The sequence below is a fragment of the Furipterus horrens genome, unplaced genomic scaffold (assembly GCF_987537825.1).
Source record: "Furipterus horrens unplaced genomic scaffold, mFurHor1.1.pri manual_scaffold_1, whole genome shotgun sequence".
Classification (NCBI taxonomy): Eukaryota; Metazoa; Chordata; class Mammalia; order Chiroptera; family Furipteridae; genus Furipterus; species Furipterus horrens.
The window spans coordinates 186,820,538-186,840,935 of record NW_028327171.1 but is presented as its reverse complement, the minus strand read 5'-3'; the positions used below and the strand labels follow the sequence as shown (position 1 = coordinate 186,840,935).

At 38.1% G+C, this 20,398-nt stretch overlaps 1 protein-coding gene across 1 annotated transcript in view; it reads right to left on the bottom strand.

Moving 5' to 3' along the window:
* LOC150022443 (coiled-coil domain-containing protein 150-like) overlaps positions 1-20,398 on the bottom strand; it is a gene marked incomplete at its 5' end in the record, with an annotated part of 67,916 nt that overhangs the window by 2,221 nt on the left and 45,297 nt on the right. Inside the window, 9 exons of the mRNA XM_090287966.1 lie at positions 690-776; positions 1,741-1,902; positions 1,990-2,058; positions 2,453-2,647; positions 11,251-11,377; positions 12,307-12,476; positions 13,511-13,613; positions 15,030-15,199; positions 16,099-16,227. Coding sequence (XP_090144092.1) covers positions 690-776; positions 1,741-1,902; positions 1,990-2,058; positions 2,453-2,647; positions 11,251-11,377; positions 12,307-12,476; positions 13,511-13,613; positions 15,030-15,199; positions 16,099-16,227 — 1,212 coding nt within the window. The remainder of the gene's footprint in view (positions 1-689; positions 777-1,740; positions 1,903-1,989; positions 2,059-2,452; positions 2,648-11,250; positions 11,378-12,306; positions 12,477-13,510; positions 13,614-15,029; positions 15,200-16,098; positions 16,228-20,398) is intronic.

Sequence of the window (20,398 nt, the reverse complement as noted above, 5' to 3'; positions counted from 1 at the left end):
AAAGAAAAATACCATATGATATCACCTAATACAGGAAACTAAAGAACAACACAAACAAAGGAACTAAATAGAACAAAGAGCAGAATAGCAGTCAATAGGGGGGAGGGGAGAGGGAGAGAAGGGGGATAAGTAAGGGAAGGGATTAGTCAAAGAACCTGTATAAATGACTCATGGATACGGACAGTAGGGAGGGATATGATTGCGGGAGAGGGGGTGGGCTGGGTGGGGGAGAGAAATTAGGGGAAAAGGGGACAACTGTAATTGAAAAACCAAAATTAAAAAAAAAAATGTATGAGTTTAAATGCCTTGAAAGAAAGCAAATTCAAGAATTAATAGGGCCTATTTTACACTTCTATTTATTGACTGAACAAAGAGTTTCCACTTTCATGTCAAACATGAATGCATTGAAATCCACACCCGTGCCGGTCTTCCCTTCTTCTCTGTGATGGGAGGGACTCGGACTTCAAGTTTCGTCAATATTTCAGTGTTCTAGTGTCTCCCCTCAGGACAAAGAATCTTAATCTAAAAGCGATCTCATCACAGAGCCTGTACTTGGCAAGCTGCTGCCTCTTGCCTGTTGTGCTCCTGATGACCATGTTAACAGACGGTCTTACACTGACGTGTGTGTTTCAAGGTGGTTGTGTGTCGGGACACGTGTCTAAGGCTCTGTGTCCGTGGTTCTGGCTCACCTGTTCTGATTCCACACTGGCTTCTCTCAGCTTATTCTCTGTTGCCTCTTTACATTTCTTCAAGTGTCTGATAGTTTCTTCCAATTCCTGAAAACATGATACAAAGGGTTTACAAAGCCCAATGTACCTTATCAAACAAAAAGCTTCAATATTTGTAATAAGTGAGCAATGAAATTATGAAACTATGACTTGGTATATTCTAACTTCAGGTGCTACCCAAATACAACATATAAGCAGTTATTTTCAGTTTAACCTACAGCATACATATGAGCATATGATGACATATTTTGATTTTGATTTATGGATTCTCCTGAAACAAAGTCATTAACATCTCTTTCCAGAACTGGCGGGATACTTTTCATAGCAGAGAGTCTCTGTTGGAAGCAAGAGCTTGATGATCTCATGAAGTCCCTTTTCAGAGATAAAATGTTATGCTTTTCATTATGTTGGGAATATATAAAAGTCCTGTAACAGCAACAGGTGTATAACAGCTACAGGAAGAACCAAAGGGTATAAAGTTCCTTGAAAAGCCATGAAATCCAGTTCAGAAATATTAGTAACTAGTCCTTTGCATATGTGAGTTTTGCTTTTTTTTTTTTTTTTAAGATTATATTTAGAGAGGGGAAGGGAGGGAGAGAGGGAGAGAATCATCAATGTGAGAGAGAAACATCGATTGGTTGCCTCTGGTATGCACCCTGACTGGGGCTAGAACCTGCACCCCAGGCACATGCCCTGACGGGACAGAACGGGTGACCTTTTGGTTTGCAGAGTGACAGCCAATCACCAGAGCCACACCTGTTCAGGGCAGTTTTAGCTGTTCTTTTAAAAAAGAGTATCATTTTTGTTATATTGAAAATTGAGAGCATGTACCATATCTGAAGCTGCATGCTACTTCCTAGATGCTATGATTCTAAGAACTTAGTGAAGATAAAAAACCTATACATTTGTTTTCTTCTATAGAATCTAGAGAGTTTGCGTGCTCTAGTGCTGGGTGTTTTGGCACACGTTGTTTCCTGACAGTCTCTGAGAAGAATCTTAGGAATCCTTTTACCCAGCACCGATGCTCTAGCTCCCGCCGCATTTTCTGCTCTGCCTCTAGCCGCAGCTCTTGCTGTTTGCTCCATGCCGAGGTGTTGTACTGGCTCCTGGATAACAGCTGCACCTCTTTCTGTAGGTTAGCCAGCTCGGATACAAATCTCTGGATACTCAGCGACTGGTAGGGCACAAAGAGGGGACGCAGCTGTTACCCAAGTTTAGGATTTTATGTGAATGGTAAACATAGTTTGTGGAAATCATCTACCTGTTCATAGTTTTTCTTCTGATACTGCTCCTTAATTAGCTCCATTTGCCTCAATTCTGTTTCTATTTGCTGAAAGTAAATGTGGAAATAACACAGATCAGTGGGTGACAGGAAGAATCCCACGTGAGAGCCATAGTTCCCACTTGCTACTGGGCTCTCCCTCCATCCAGCTCACTGACCCTGAAAGAGCAAAGCCCCCTGCACAGTCCCATGGAAGAGACAGACGGGCAGCTGGAACCAGACCCTGGCAGCTCATGGGAAACCAAACATTTACACCGCACTATCTTGGCTGGAAAAAGAGAATCCCCCCAAGGCAGTCTGCCCACTTCCTGGGTATGGCTGTCATTGTCAGAGAACACAGGGGCTGTCAGGGCCCGGACACCATGCGCCCGTCACCACTGCCTGCCTGGATCTCCACCAGTTACTAAGAAAGTGCGGGGAGACAGCTGGTTTCTCATACAACCTTGATCCTCTCTATATTCTGTGCATTATTCGCTTTAGTTGACAAGTGGAGCTTAATTTGGGCCTTTTGAGTCTTGATTTTCTCATTGTTACTGTTCAGTAGCTTTTCTAGCTCCGTAAGTTTCTGCCGCAGCTCCCGGTTGGTACGGGATACTTCCACTGATCGGGAGTTGGCTTCATCAAGAGCTTTCTTCAGCTGTGGAACACGAGGGAAGATCAGAACATTGTTACTTTCCATTTGGTAAGAAAAGCCTATGTGTGTGGGTGGCTTTGCCCCTATATTTTGTTTCCTTTAAACCATTCTTTTAAAAGGGAGGGTAAGTGAGGCAATCAATAATGATGTCTGATTAAATAGATTAGTGGAGGAACACTCTTAAGTGATTTTCATAACTTTTAACACTAAAGAACACAATCTTTCTTAGGACAGAGAAATAAGGTAAATATAATTTCAACATTTGCTCTTTTAAGAGCATGGCTTTGATGTCAGACCTCAGTTCAAATCTCAGCTCACCACTTATGAGCCAAGTACAGTAGTCCCTCTCTATATCGCGGTTCACTTATCGTGGCCTCACTATATTGTGGGATTTAAAAAAATATTATATTTAATTATTTATCACGGATTTTTCGCTATATTGCAGGATTTTGCAGTACTGTATACATATGTTGTTAAAGTTACATAAATTTAAGAGTGTAGAATATGTCTAAGAACATAAGTAGTGTTTATAAAAGTGTGGAAAAGGTTAATAAGGGAGAGGGAAAGGTTAATAAGGGACTGGGAATGGTTTATAAGTGTGTGGGAAGGGTTTATAAAGCCTTAATATATATATAAACACTAAAATAAATGTAAGATTTCTACTTTGCGGATTTTCACCTATCGGGGGTGGGGGGGGTGGGGGTGTCTAGAACGTAATACCCGAGATAAGGGAGGGAATACTGTAATTCTTGATAATTAACTTCCCTAAGACTCAGGTTTATCACTGGAGAAGAGTATGAATAGCCTGTCTCATAGCATTCATATAACAGTTAAATAAGATGAAGTTTAGAAAGAATGAAGAGCCTGGCACAAAGCTGCTCTGTGATCATTACCACACTTTAAATTTTTCTCTTCCTTTCTGTCACTTGTGACCCCATGTCTGTAGAAGTGAAAATAAATTATATGGTAGTTTACTATAAATATTTGTCAGTTATTGACTATCATTGCATGTATTTTATAGTATTGTCATTTGTTTTTAAAGAAACTTGTCTAGTGGAAAACTAGCATAGTGCTTAGTGTTAAAAACAAGAGGCCCAAATCACTTACACTACGTCACCAAACCAAGACTTAATTACAGTTTCAGCTCTCCCAGAAATGGACTCTTGATCTAGTCAATCAGAATCACCTGATGATCAAGCTGGATAATCTTCCTGGTAGACTCCTGCTATCCCCTAAAAGATAGTAACTTTGCAATAACCAACCTGCTTTTTTGCTAAGCATAAATTCCTTGTTCCCGCTCTTCTCTTCTCATTTTGTACAGCTCCTTGTAGCTTTCTATCTGCTAGATTGGACGTTGCCCGATTTGAATTGAGCTCAAGTCAACTCTTAAAAGATAAACTAAGGCATATTAAAAATTGTAACAGTTCTGGCGTCAGAAGAGGGAACTGAAGGAGACCCCTGATAGCCCCAAGAAGCAATAAGCAACCAGGCCAAGTTACCCATTGAGCCCCTTGAGCTCCCCGTTTTCTCGATGCACCGGGAGGTCACAGGCATGGGTGAGCCCCTCTCAGTCCTAGCTCCGCAGCTTTTGCGTTATGAGCTTCCTGACTTCACTGGAGCACTTCTACTTAAGCTGGACGTGAGTCCACCGTGAGGCCTCAGGTGACTGAAACTTTGTTTTAAGGCTGAACAAGCAAGTTAACCTCAGCAAAGATAATCTTGAATCACAGTGGCCAAGTGGAGACCTTTTAGCTAGGTAAGCTTAGCGGTTACAAGGTGCTCCAAAGAAAAAGGGGTCTCAGCCTAGCACTCACCATAAAGGGTAGAAGGAACATTATTTCCCCTCGTCTATGGCTTCTGGTGACTAGGATGAGACCCAGCGGGACCCCCCACTCACTCCAGTGCCTACAGACAGGATCCTGGGAAAACTGGCAGAAGCCGGAAATGGGTGAGAATTCTTGACCAAAGTCAGCTATCCCAGATCTCTATCTGTGGTGCCTGGTTCAAGAGAGGAAGGTAAAACTTCACACTGTCCCTTCCTTTCCAAATTCAGATTGATAGGCAAAAAACATCTGTAAGAATTAGATCTTTGAATTGGGACTCCCGAATTTGCTTTCAGGTATCCATTGGCTGTTAACCCTTTCTCACCCAGGCTCAGCTACTGCCTCCTTGTTTGTCTCATTTTGTGTCCCGAGAACTGGGCTTGGCCGCTGTCAGGCTGGGGGATCACAAAATACAGCGACACAAAAACGTGGGTTCCGCGCTACTTGCGGCTGGATAGGGCTGGACAGGAACGTGGCTGTACTCCATTTGCTGCTTGGGTCTTAGTGACTGATGCCGTATCTAAGAGGAATTGTCCTGCTTGCTTTTTTTTGGTGTATCTGCATTTTGGAGGGTAGTACCTTTCGCACCCCCTTCGGGGGTATTTACTGTTTGTCCTGTCCTGGCTGAAATCAGGAAAAATATTTGAAAGGAGGTTTTTTTAAAGTGGTCCTACGGTCAGAATTGGAACCTGATATTCAGAGCCTGATAGGAACATTTTTTAGGCCTTCCCTCCCCTCAGCTAAAGTGAAACTACATAACCAGAGAGAGAGAAGAATATCCTGAAGCCTTTGTGGAAGGACTTACTAAAACGTTCCACAGACACACTGCTCTAAATCTAGAACATGGGATATTTTTTTATTTCCATTTTAGTTGAAGGTATAAAAATAATGCAGTTGGATGGGTGGGTCAGCCTCCATATCATCAGGTTTCAACCCAATTTTTTGAGAAGTTAAAACAACTGTAAATGTCTTGTTTACAAATGGATGTTTACAAATGGAGTCAAGAACCAAAATGCGACAAAAACAGAAATGCTCTCTAGACACAAGTCCAAGCCTACCCCTCCTTTATACCAACCCCAGTGCCTCCCCATTCATCTCAAAAGGGTTGCAGATATTGTAGAAGGTCTAGACTTAGGAAACAAAAGTCCTTCCTGGTAGAATTTGCATTCTTTCTCTGCTTTTGGAGATGTAAACATTCTATCTCATCTTCTCTGGAACCGAGGCAATTCTTATCAGAAGGAGAAAAAAAAAAAAAAAAAAAAAAAAAAAAACCTGAAGCCTTGGTGGAAGAAAATATCTTAAAACTCTCTTTCACAAATATTGTAACAAGGTTTAGCCACCTGAGCAGGTAACCTTAACTTCCTTCTCTTGCCAGAAACACAAAACTCACTAGTTTATAGAAGAACAGTTGGATCTAAGTTGTATCACTGTAGCTGTTTCATAGCTAAAATTTAAAAATGAAAGTATCTCCATTTGTGTCTCTGCCTGTTGTTTATATATGTCTATATATGTATGTTATAAATGTGTGGGTTTTTTTCCCCCCTACCTCTGGATGTATTGCCAAAACTAATCTGCAAAGACTTTCATTTTACTGGTTTAAAGAAAATCAAGCACTTATATAAATCAAGTATAATTTGAGAAATATAGAAGCTAACATGATCTAGGATAATCTTTGGTAATTAAAAGCTAGTTTAATTAAAACAGGTATGTCTTCGGAGTTACCAGAATTAATTTTTTTTTTTTTAATCTTCACCTGAGGACATTTTTTCATTGCTTTCAGGGAGAGAGACAAACATTGCCTCCCACACCCGTCCAGACTAGGGACCTAAGCACCAGAACAGGGATCAAACCCACAACCTAGGTATATGCCCAGACTGGGAATTGAACCTGCAACCCTTTGGCTATGGGACAAAGCTCCAACCAACTGAGCCACATGGGCCAGGGCAGAATTAAATATTTTTATTTTGCTTAGATTTACTAAAGGTCAAATCAACTCCTGTTATTTCTTACAGAATTTGTCAGCAAGAAATAGAAGATGGTGGTTAACTGTTCAGATTACTCATGAACAGTTCATGAGCTATTAAACATAATTGTTAAGAATAGTGAATTAAATCGATGTAAGAAAAAAGTTGATAAATGAACATCTCAACAATCATTTATACTTTAGGGTATGTCTACTTAAAAGTTTCCAAATCTTTTTTGGTAACTTTAAACCTTAAAATTACACCGAGATAGTTTAAATGATGGATATTCATTGAATTGGTAGATGATTTTCAAATAAGATAAAATACTGAAACATTACTGAATACATGTTTATCCACCTCTGTTTTCTTTTCCAGAGGAACTAAAGATGTTTTGTGGCAAGACTCTACCTCTAGAAAATATAGTGTATTTCTCAATTTGCCAATCCACAGAATTCTAGTGTAGACCACAACTGCTTAACTTTTAGTTTTCACTAGAAATGAAGGATTCTAAGGGTTAAGAATTCTAATCAACATATGTAATGAAAATGACTTAGAAATAATAAGGGTAAAAGGAAAAAACTGTGTATGAAAGTAAAATAATTGTTCCAGGAGGAGAAAGAAGAAAAGCATAGGACAAAATTTAGATGAATATTAAAGACAGTTGCAGGTTTGTGGAAAGGAAAGTTATGTGTTTCATGCTGGCTAAGAGTGGAAATGATTTAAGTTTTTAAGGAATGCCTTTTAATATCAAAAGTACACTGGTTCAAAATTAGGATTTGGTTTTTTCTCTCAGTGTAAATACAAAGATTTCTTGGACTATTGTTCTGGTCTTAAGAGACTATGAGAGGTCTTTGTTTGTTTGTTTGTTTTTAAACTTTTTGGCTAATCTACCTGGAAAGCAGAGATTCTGTGTCATAACAATACTGTGCTTCCCACTGTCTTTATCAGGTCTTAGAACACTTAAGAAAACCAGTCTTCTCAATATTATCATAAGAGCTAAGTTTTGTTCACAATTATGTAACCTTCTGTATTTGCCTTTAAAATCTTATATTGTTGGAGTGGTATCAGCATCATGGCAGAGTGGGAAGACTCCTTTGTATTTCCCCTTAAATCTACAACTAGACAAACATTTATAATCCAGAAAAGGTTCCTCTGCTCAGTATGCTAGCATGCCTGAGCTGTTCTTGCATCAGCATTTCTGAAGGTGGGCATATTAGAGGGTCCACGTGAGGCAGGACGGGGAAAGGACAGAGACAGTGCCCAGAGACGGGGGTCCCTGGCTGCTGTAGCTGAGCCTGTGTCTCCCACACTGTGACCAGCAGAGGGTACAAGGGGCAGAAGCAGCATCGGCACCTGAGAATCCAGCTCCCTCCTCTGATTGATCTGATCATCTAAATAGGTATAGAAAAAGCACTTGACAAGATAAAACATACAATTATGATAAACTCTCAGTAAAGTGGGTGTAGAAAGACTGTATCTCAATTTAATAAAGGCCATATATGACAAACCCTCAGCTGATATCATACTCAATGGTAAAAAACTGAAAGCTTTCCTCTAAGATCAGGCAAGACATGAATGCCCAGTCTTGCCACTGTTACTCAACACAGTACTGGAAGTCCTAGTCAGAGCAATCTGGTAAGAAATAGAAAGTATCCTAATTGGAAAGGAAGAAGTATAACTGTCAATATTTGTGGATAACTTGATTTATATATATATAAAACCCTAAACACTCCACCAAAAAACTATTAGGAAAAAAAAATACAGTAAAGTTGCTGGATATAAAAATCAATATACAAATACCTATTATATTTCTATATACTAATAACAAAATATCACACTTATAGTCACAACAGAAAGAATAAAATACTTAAGGATAAACTTAATATACACTGAAATCTACAAGGTGTCATTGAAAGAAATTGAAGATGTAAAGAAAGGGAAAGGTATTCCACGTTCATGGATTGGAATAATTAACACTGTTAAAATGTCCATATTACCTAAAACAATCTACAGATTCAATGCAATCCCTATCAAAATCCCAATGGCATTTTTCACAGAAATAGAACAAAAACTCTCAAATTGTATGGAAGCACAGAAGATCTCAAATTGCCAAAGCAACCTAAGAAAAAAGAACAAATAGAAGAAGTACCATACTCTGATCTCAAACTATACTACAAAGTGACAGTAATCAAAATAATACGACATTGGCAGAAACACACACACACAAACCAAAGGAACAGAATTCAGGACTCAGGAAAAAACATATACATATATGGGCAACTAATTTATGACAAAGGAGCCAAGAACATAAAATGGAGTAAGAGAGTAGGTCTCTTTAATAAATGGTGTTGGGAACACTGGCCAGCCATATGCAAAAGAGTTTTGATCACATCTCTCAGGTTGAGAGTCTATACAAAGGAGGGAATTGTTAAAAACTGTCAACAGGTCCGAAATGGAGTCGCTTATGCTAAGCCCTGTCACCAAATCAAGACTTAATTACAGTTTCAGCTCTCCCAGAAATGGAACCTTAAGCCAATCAATAATCAATTGTCTGATGAGCACTAGTTAGGTAATCCCCCTGATACACCTGTCATACCCTAAAGGAAAGTCACCTTGCAAAAACCAACCTGCTTTTTTGGCCTGGTGTAACTTCCTTGTCACCACTGACTTCTGCCTAGAAAAGTCTTTCAGACAGCTCCTTGGAGCTCCTTTTTATCTGCTGGACTGGATGCTTCCAATTCAAATTAATTTTTGTTCAAATAAACTTAAAATTTTTACTAGGCCTCAGTTTATCTTTTAACAGTACTTCAATCATTTTACATAGTTCCCCTCCTCCTCGTGTACCCTTAAATCAGTGCCCCTAGAAATTTAGAAAGAAGAGGTAACTGAGAAGGGAGAAGACAGGTATTCTCTATGGCTGGTAGAGAAGTCAGTTATTTGGACCTTTTCTGTCTACACTAGCTCGTGCCTTCAGATCCTGTCTTTACAGCACAGTGTTAATCTCTTATTACCCTCAACCAGCTACCTGTTAGATTTTCCACCAACACCTCAATTACAGCTTTGTCTAAAATTGGGTAAGCCCTAACAACTTACTTTGTACTTACTATGTTCAGGCACTGTGATAATTACTTTACATATATTTTCCAGTTTAACTCTCAAAACAAACCTGGAAAACAGCTATAATGATTTCCATTTTGTGATTAGGAAAACTGACTCTTAAGCCATTTGCACAGACAGTAAGTTAACACATTGCTAATAATAGAGGCAGAGCCGGGACTAGAAAGCAGTGAGCCCCAGCCCACCCCAGCTGCTGACCGCTCATGGATGCCACCCTGTGTTCTCCTGGCCTCACAGGTCCACAGTTTTCACTGATCCTTGTTAAAAGGATTTGGATATTCTGAACAGCTATCTTTGATTAAAGGCACCTTTTTATTTCCCACAGAATTTTCTTTTTATAACATTATTTATACAATGCTTTGCAATTTAAGGCACTGTATAAATAGCTGAATTAGATTTTGTGAATTGTCTCTACAAATTGTAATTGCTAAATGCACCAAATTTGGCAAAATACAGACCAGCTACCCCAACCAAGTCTTAGAATTATTTTAATTCCTCCCTCCCCTTTGCTCATGATATGACATTTAGTATCTGATTTTTTTAAAAAATTAAAACGACTGTTATTTAACTGTTCTCTATTTTTAATAGAACTACTTTGCTTGGCCCTAACCATCTAAAGCTCAAAGTAACTGTTCTAGTTTTCTTGAGCCTCTATGACTCCAGTTTCTCTTAAATCTTGCCTACTCTCCACTGCTCTCAGGTCAACCTTCCTAAAACTGTGCTCATACCATTACCTCCACCCACTCCATCTCGACCTCTCTCAGAAACCTCTGGTGCTCCACTTCTGCCTAATCGTTCCTGTCCAACATTCTGGTAGCCAAGGCCATCGCAGGTCCCATCTCAGACAGCCACTCTGTCTCAGCCATTTCCCAGTCTGCTCTGATCATCAGAGAGCGATCCTTTGCATTTGCTCACATGTCCTGTTCATTGGTGCCGAAGCTTGCTCGCCCTCTCACATTGGGTGCCTGTGCGCTCTGCCAGTCTCGATCCAGCTGCCCTTCTTCTATCATCCAACTAGTCCATAAAACAAGCTTATCCCAACTCTAAATTCCTTCAAAATCGTACACAGCCTCTAGGTCTCCGAGGAAAGTCCTCTGATGTTTCACTTTGTCTCATGTAAAGAACAGAGATCACAATTAAGCAAGGGTCATTTAGCACACCCAGGGCATGGGCCATGTATCTCCCACTGCTTTCACATGTGCCTCTCAGGATGTGAGTGAGGTGAACTGAGGAGACAGGTGATGTGATATGCATCTCTGACGACAGTCTCCTTATCCCTCCCCCCATTTAGTTATCACTCTCTGATGGCAAAGCTCCCAGCAAGGCTTCCTCCACCGGGCAGAGAATTGTATACAGTAGTCCCTTTCTACATCGCAGTTCACTTATCGGAGCCTCACATTTAAAAAAATATTATATTTAATTATTTATCGAGGATTTTTCGCTGTATCACGGGATTTTGCGGTACTGTATGTTGTTAAAGTTACGTAGATTTAAGAGAGTAGAATAAATGTAAGGTTTCTACTTCGCGCGGGATCTAGAACGTAATACCGCGGTAAGTGAGGGAATGCTGTATAAGCAGCTATTTTTCTCTGTGTCAGTTTACAAACACAACAGAGACGGCTTGATTGCAAAGAGTAACTGCATCCAATAGCCAGTTCACGTCTTAAAAAGCACCCAGCTAGAGAGAAACTTGACTCCATACCTCAGCTATTTCCCGCTGTGTGGCTTTCTTTGCAGTGTCTCTCTCGGTTTGAAACTGCTTCCTTAGAGTTTCTATGCGTTCAGCATGCAGTTCTGCCTCCATTTTGGATTCCTCAGCCATCTGTTCTCTGTTTTGAAAAAGATATAATCATCACCTTTAGAAGGTGGGGAGGTAAGAAAGACCTGGAGGGGAATGTGCAACTTTCCAAAAGGTGATTAATAAATGAGATCAGTCACCAGATGAACCTCACTGATAAGGATCTCATGGAAAGCAGCGTTACCTGCAGCATTAAAGAAAGTCCTTCAATATAAAGAGACCCAACCAAAGGAGTGAGACACATAGTCTTATTTTAACCAACAATAAATTCTTGAGCCAGCAACATTATGCCAGAATATAAAATTTGCAGAGATCACACATATGAAAAATACCTTCTCTGCTTTATCTTATACCTGCCTCCTATGTCAGTATGTTCACTACCTGAAAGGAATACAGATCTATGTGCACACTGCATTTCCCCTGGGTATAAATTTTCATGGAATGTTATTGATATTTAAATCATATTTACCTACATACAGCTGAAGACAAAACTTGAGTGGCTTGACCTGACCTTGATGGGTTTGACCTAACTAAACTCAGGCCCAAACTGACAATGGTCTAGCATCTCCTTAGACGGAGCCATCCCACTCCTGGATGGGAATAATCCTTCCAGGCTCTTGTTATTCCTTTTCCAAATCATGCTTTTAAAGGATACATAGGCTTTTGATAGACAAGCTTTGGCAGAAACATCAAGTGTCCCTTCTAGTCATTATTCATTCAATTTTGGTTTAATCCTTAAGTACAGAAGAAACCTGATACTAGACAAGGGAAGAGCTGAAAATGAGCATATCCTAGGCACTAATATCTGCTGTTGCTCAGCTATTCCTGGTTCCCTAACATGGCTCTGTTGGGAGGACGAGTTCACTAGGAGAAAAGGGCTTCAAGTGGTTTATGCGAATAAGCCAAACTTGCTCTTCCAGAGGCTCTTCCCTAATTTCATTATGATTGTACTGCTCTTACTTAAAGGTTTCCAAATTCTGTAGCTCAAGTTCCTTTTTCTCCAATTTCTCTTGGACATGGTCAAGCTTTGTTTGCAGGTGGTTATTTGCCTGGAGAGCTTGCTCCAGGCTCATTGCCATTTTCCTGTTGTCTTCTCTAGCTACATCTATAGCCTTCTGTAGAGGCTCCATCTGAAAGAGAGAAGAGGGCTTTCAATTCCACTGTAACCAATGCGAAAAGTCCGGAACACTGTATAGTCACTGCTTATCCTATAACATCAAGTGCCATTGAAGCAATAATTAGTTGGAAACAGAACCAAAGATTCCAGATGCCTGGAATATATATGTAAGAACTCACTATGAACATTGCTTTGGAGACTCTTAGAAGGCAATGGGAAGGGTATGCTCCACTGGTCACCAGAGAGCTTTGGAAAATAAAGCCAATGTAACTGATTCTAGTTTTTAAAATGTTTACAGTAGTTAAATTACCTTCCTGATCTATGACCTTCTGGTCTCACTGTCTACAGAGATAAGATCTGGCAACTGTTCTTTGTATATCCTTCCAGAAAAAAAACTTAATTTATATAAACTATCCACGTGTACTTTATATACATGCATATGTATCAATACATTTTCATGTGTGCACGCACCTGTAAGCACACACATGAGTATTTGTGTAATTCTAGTAGTGGGATCACTCTAGCAACTTTAAAAAAAAATTGATTTTTAGAGAGAGAGTGAAGGCGGGAGAGGGAGGGATGGAGAGAGGGAGAAAAGGAGAGAAAAACATTGATTTGTTGTTCCATTTATCCATGCATTCATTGGTTGAGTCTTGTATGTGCCCTGACTAGGGATTAAACCCGCAACCTTGATGTATGGAGACAACATTCTAACCAACTGAGCTACCCTGCCAGGGCTCTAGCTACTTCTGACTGAGGGTACAGTTATTCTCCAAGCCCTTTAACTTCTGCAATCATTTATGCATTAACAAATGAAAAGAATGTGAACCATATAAGACAAAAAGCACTGGACATAATTTTGGTCCTGGTTTTCTAGTAAATGATTCCATGTAAGATTGCAGGTCCATTTTCTAACTGTAAATATGTCACTGTCCAAAACTCAGACTTGAATGAAAAGGAAATTTACCTGATTGTTTTACTCTATTTTTTCCAAAAGTGCACTATCCCAATAAAACCAAACACCTGAGTGTTATCAGTAACAACGACCTGGCATATCTCACTGCTGTGCTGGGCATCCACGATGAGCATCCTGGCCTGCCACTGGTCCAGCTCTGCTTCCAGCTTCTGCACTCTCTGCTGATTCAGAGCCCTGCAGGTGCAAGCGCAGAAAGAGTGGCTAGAGACCAGAGCTATCTAGGAATGATGCCACTGGGAGTCACAGGGCACTTTCCTTCCAAGAAGCTCCAGTAGCATATGTAGTGGGCTCCAGGCGCTCAGAATATCTGAGAGCGGCCAGGTGACAGTAAGTAGCCTCAGCTTCAGGTTAAGAAATGAAGACTCCTATGAACGAAAAACTTGTCCCAGCGATGGGACAAGTCAGACTTGATACACTAAGCCAGAGATTTTCAACCAGTGTGCCCTAAGAATTTTTAAAATATGCAATATCTGACTATTTAGTCAGAGGCACTGACATCTTCTCCCTTGGACTGTTAAATAAAGAAATGACAAGAGCCAGCATGACAACAGTCAGCCAGTGTGAATCAAAATTATACCTACTGTTTTTCAAATCAGAAAAAAAATATATAATTTTTGGTGTGCCACAAAAGTTTAGTAATTAGTTTATGTGTGCCATGAGGTGAAAAAAGGTTGAAAATTGCTCCATTAAGCTATCAATACATGTCAAAAACTAACATACGAGCTGGTAATGTTATGTTATATAACATATGAATTACTATAAATTTTTATACTAGTAAATATATACTGATATATACACACACATATATATATTCACTAGTACAAAAATGTATCACCTCTATATGGATTAACTTACTGTTGAGATTTCTGCTTTTAAATACAACAGCTACCTAGAATTTTATTGTGAATGGTAAACTATATTTTTATTACCATTCCCTCGAATTTTCTTTTTAAGTGCAGAAGTAATATACATTGATAATGTGTAAAAAATAAAAATAAGTACAAGGAAGAATATAAAACTCACTTGTTCTCTCATAACATAGAGGCAATATGCACCACTAAGACACACATTATGATATATTTTAGAGACCTTATTAAACTCAGATCATTTATTCATTAACCTAAAAGGGAAACTTTTATGTAATTTTTGAAACATTTGGAAGGAGTTTACTTCTAAAACATGGCTAGAAGTAGTTCTCAGAATGATTCATCTTTAAATAGGATGCTAATAAATGGATAATTCAAACTCAAGTAGGCACTTAGCTTCAGTTATCTTGACCACTGCAATTCTGTAGATCCAAGGATAAGTTTAAAGGTGTAGAAAATAGCAAGGGTAAAACATCGTATATCACATGAATTTCTAGAATGCGTACTCCTTTACATCACTACAGAAATGTAAGAATTTTTAATTTCTAGAAATCATGTTAATTTATAATTCCAGATTTTCCTAACTTTAAACTAGTTCTTTTACAGATTTGTTTTTTGCAAAGGAAGTAATATAATGTGACTTGGTTTCCTGACTTCACACTGCTCCTTACTACAGTGCAGCAGAAAAATACAAGTACAAAGACAGAAAAATAATCTCCAGTACCTTTCTTTCTTGAGGCCTGCAATCTCTGAATCCCTGCGCCCAAGCTCTATTGGTTCTTTTTCCAGAGCACCTTGCATCTTACTGTGAGAAGCCAGCACATTCTCCAACATGATTGTAACTTTGCAGTTGTCTTTTTTAGATTCTGCCAACTGTTGCTGAAAGTTTCCCACCTAATAGAAAATGAAACCAGACAAAGACATTTGATTCTTTCCAGTTATTCTGCTGCTGCTGAGTCTATTACTTCTAGATAAAGAGTATGGAAAGCAGGCATGGTAGAATTTTAAGAGAGAGAATTAAAGTGTATTTTACTTTTATTTTCTTAAGTTATCGTGACTTTAAGAAAAAGAAAACTAGACCCCAGAACCTATGGATCCTACGGAGAACTCTGAGGTGCTTCCCAACTACTGGCATGCCACAGCCCATATTATCAGCTAGAGACACTGGGATCAACAACTTCCTGGGTCTAGAGGTGGTCTCAGACTGGCCTGCTCTGGGCCTGGTCAGCTCTCATATGATGGGAGCACAAGAGGAGACCACATCTGAAGCTCATCAGAATTATCTCAGGATTAAAGACCATAAGAGAAAGTGGTAGCTGCTGAAAAATGATGTAACTCACAGCCCTCTTCTGTGAGGCAAAATCTCGAAACTGCTGTCAAGGAGTTTGGGATGTGACCTCTGTTTTCACTAAGTACACATGATGTTCAAGTAGAAAGCACTTAATGATTTAATTTAACATGAAATAACAGCAGTTACTATCATGTTCATAAAGCATAAGTAGGCAGGTTATTACCAAGATCATACATGTTTCAACAGAAAAAAATGACAATTTTTTCTTTTGATTATTTTAAGACAGGAAGTTGAAAAAATTGGGAGTTAAATCATGCCTAAAATTTTTAAAGAAAACATTTTAAAGTGCTTCTAAAGTTTTCTTTAGGAAAAAAAAACCCTCATCTGAATCAATGTTCATTGTTTCTTACTAAAGGTAACAAGAAATGAAGGAATACGGCTTGTGAAAGATTTCCTCAGTGCCTCGCCCAGTAAGAGACTTTCCGCAAGCACTGATGCCCACCTTCTTGTTCTCCCTGTCCTCCAAAGCCTCGAGGTCCCCTTTCAGCTTCTGACTCTCTTTCAGAGCTGCATCACGACACTTCAAGACTCGGGACAGCTCTACTTCGTTCATTTCTAGAATGGATTTTACCTTAGTAGAAGAAAAGGGAACAATTAATGACCTTTCAAAAGCACGATAAATTGGCCTTTAGAGTAAGACACAGCACTTTAGAAACCAAAGTTAAAATGTTTAACTAAATATGCTTATTTACTATTATAAATAAAACCAGCTTTACTAGCTGTTTTTCCCTTTAAAGAAAACGCCAATGCAAAAAAGTAAATTTGTGTGAATAAACACGAGCAAACCTAATATATGACAATCTCCATGGAAGTACAGAATAAGGGATAAGGGAAGTAAGACTATGAAGTAACATATAAAATGGGGAGGGAGACTGATTATCATGGAATTTAAAAATGTAACATCATGCACAAACTAATAAAAGCAAAGATAAATAGGTACTAAATAGTGTCAAGAAAATAGTGTCATAAAAGAAAAAATCCTAATCAGAAGTATTATATTTTATATCCTTGAAACACTCTGATGATATCTACACAATCATTTCAGATGATCTTCATATTTTAAATACTACTTAAAAAAATATTTTATTTTGAAATAACTATAGACAGGATGTTGTAAAAATAGCCAGTGCAAATAGTGCCATGTACTCTTCACCCTGCTTCTAACAGTGACATCTTGTATTGCTGTAGAGTTTAACATCAAAACCAGGAAACTGACTTTGGTACATTACTGTTTAACTAGATTAACTAGACTACAGAACATACTCAGTTTCACCATTTTTTTAACCTGCATTCATCTCTGCATGTGTGTGTGTATGTTATGTGCACACATGTCTATGTAATTTGATCCCATGCACATCATCACCATTGCCTCCATCAAGACATAGAACTGCTCCATCACCACAAAAAATTCTCTTGTGCTACTTCTTTGTATTCACACCCTCCCCCCATCCCATCCCGTCCCCTGATAAGCACTGATTTGTTCTCTAGCTCCATAGTTTTGTCCTTTCAAGAATGTTATTTTAAACAATTTAATATAACTTTTGTATAAGTAATATTCACATTATTCTTTTTTAATAGCTTTACTGAGGTACAACTGACATACAATAAGCTGAGAATACTTAAATGTGTACAATTTTGACATATGTATAAACTCAAGACAATAATCAAGATAATGAATATGTAACCATCATCCCAAAACTTTGCTTCTGCTTCTTTGTAATCTCCTTTCCGTCTCTCCCTGTTCCTACACCTGCACCCAAGGCAACCACTGATCTGTTTTCTGTCACAATAGTTATTTTCTAAATTTTTATATAAACGAAATCATATTGTATATGCTCTTCCTTGATTGGCATCTTTCACTCAGTATAATTGAAATTCATTCACTCTTTTGCATGTATCAGTAGTTCATTCCTTTCTGTTGCTGAACAGTATTTTATCATATGGATATACCACAATTACTTACCCATTCACCTGCTGGACCCTTGAGATGTTTCCAGCTTTAAGCTATTACAAATAGAGCTGCTGTGAGCACTGTGTGCAAATCTTTGTGCAGACATATGTTTTCATTTATCTTTGGTAGCTACTTAGGAGTAAAATGGCTGGATCATATGGCAGTAGTATGTTTCACTTTTAAAGAAACTACCAAATTACTTTCCACAATGGCTGTACCATTTTACATTCTCTTCAGCAGTGTATGAGAATTCCAGCTACTCCACATCCACATTAACACTTTGTATGATCAGTTTTTCAATTTTAGACATCCTAGTAGTTGTGTGGTAGTAATGACTGATGTTTAACATTTTTTAAGTGCTTATATACTATCCATATATCTTTTTTTGTGAACTAGCTGTTCAAATACATTGTCCATACTTTTTATTGGGTTTTCTTCTTAATGAGTTTTGAGAGTTTTTAATACATCCTGTAGACAAGGCCTTTCTCAGACATGTGATTTGCAAATATTTTCTCCTAGTCCATAGCTTATCTCTTTATTCTCTTAACAATATCTTTGAAAAGCATAAGCTATCAATTGATCAATTTTTTCCTTTATGGACTGTGCTTTTGATGTCAAATCAAAAAACCTTTGTGTAACCCAAGATCACAAGATTTTTCATCTATGCTTTCTTGTAGGTTTTATAGTTTTAGGTTTTATATTTAGGGCTCTGATCCATTTTGAGTAAATTTTTATATATGGTATCAGGTAGGCTCAAAAGTTTCTGTTTGTTTTCAGATGTGGCTATCTGATTGCTCCGTCACCATTTGTTAAAAAAAAAAAAAACCCACACCATCATTTCTCTATTTTTGTTGAAAATGAAATGTTCATAAAATTAATTATTTTGTATAGGTAGCACATTTATTTTATTCTTAAGGCACAAAAGGGTAAAGTGAAATCTCCCAGTCACCCAGTCTTCATCAAAAATAATATTGCCTATTTATTACAATTCATTTTAGAGATATTCTATGCACTACAAGTGAGTACCTATGTATGTATAGTTGACCCTTGAACAACAAGAGTTTGAATTACACAGGTCATGTAATTCATATATCAAATAGCTATCTTCAAGTAGTATTCCAAACCATGACTACACCATGATTTATTTAGCCAGTTTCTTACTGATGGAATTTTTGGTTGCTTCCCACCTGTGGTTAACAAACAATACTCCAGTAAGTGATCTCATAATCATGTCATATGTATAAGCTAGTATATTTCTAGGAAAAAAGTTTTAGAAGCACAGTACAATTGTGGAGTAAAGTGACAAATATTGCCAAATTGCTTTCCATATGAGCTTACTGTTTTATACTCCCAAAAGCAACAAAGAAGAATGCCTTTTCTCCATATCTTCCTCAACATTATTACACTTCCTTAAAACTTCTCACCTCTAACATTTAAGATACTTTAACTTTTTCTGTAAGGATCCAAGAATAGTACAAAGGATGCCAACTTCTAGGTTCTGAAAACCTTTTTTTTTTAGAAAAGAAAGAATATAGTTGACCATTGAACAACACATGTTTGAAGTGCATGGGTCCCCTTACACACAAATTATTTTCAGTAAGTACCTGGACTGTTTTTGATGCCATGCTGGGAGTCCGTGGATGTGGAGGGCTGACTACATGCATTGATCTATGCCATTTTATATAGGGGACTTGAGCATCTGTGGATTTTGGTATCTGGGAAGATCTTAGAACCAATGCCCCGTGGATACCAAGGGACAACTTAAATTTTGGAAAAGCCAGAAGTTAGATGCAGACTTTTGATTGTGCAGGGGGTTGACACTTCTAACTCACACGTTGTTCAGGGCTCAACTGTATAGTTTTCACAATTCTACTAGTGTTTCTAAAATATACATATATGAAACATTTTGCTAGTGAGCAAAAATGTTTACAGAAAGGATCTAAATAGTAGCCAACTCTAGAAGACAAACTGTAGTACATTCAAAGTTTAAGGAACAAGCAAAGATGGATATTCTAAAAAGTTTTCTTTGGAAAATACTTTCTGACATTCGAGTTCTTAGGGCTTCTATTAACGTATTTCTCTTTTAAAATCAAGCTTTACGCATACGTCTTAACGCGAACATTAAGATTAGGTAAATAGACATTTTGAATTAAAAAAACATCAAAATTAAATTTTAGAAAATCCCAGTGGTTACTATTATGCCAAATCTGGTATTTTCTATGTCTAAAACCAAAAATTATGTGATAGCCAGAATGATGGTTTCGATCTGTATCATCAGTTTTCCCTATTTTTGAAGAACCGAATTCCCTGTTGTTACTCATACCTCCAAAGATTATCTTTCTGGATTGTTATTACTATTCTTCATTGTTGTATACATCTGAAATTTCCTTATGATTTAATTTGTAGTCTTCACTTACCAAATCCCGTTTAAGAAAATCTGATGACTCTTCATTTTTACATGGTCTTGACGCAAGAATGTCTATTTTACCTTCCAGTCTTCCCTCCATGGTTTTAATAGCATTCAAAGGAGTCTTTAGAGAGATTCTAGAGTCGCTAGACTCCTGAGAAGATCTCTCGTAAGTCAGGGTAGGTGCAAAGGTCACATGGCGTGTAGAGTTTGGAATAACACTGGGTAGACCAACTGATGTTCTTTCCTTTACATTGGGTCTACAGCTTCCAAGGGATTTCAAAGATGAAGGCCTCTCTGGAGATTTCCTTCTTCTTGGAGGCATGATCAATTAAAAACAATAAAATCAACTAAACCTAGAGTTATTTTCAAAGAATGTTCCTT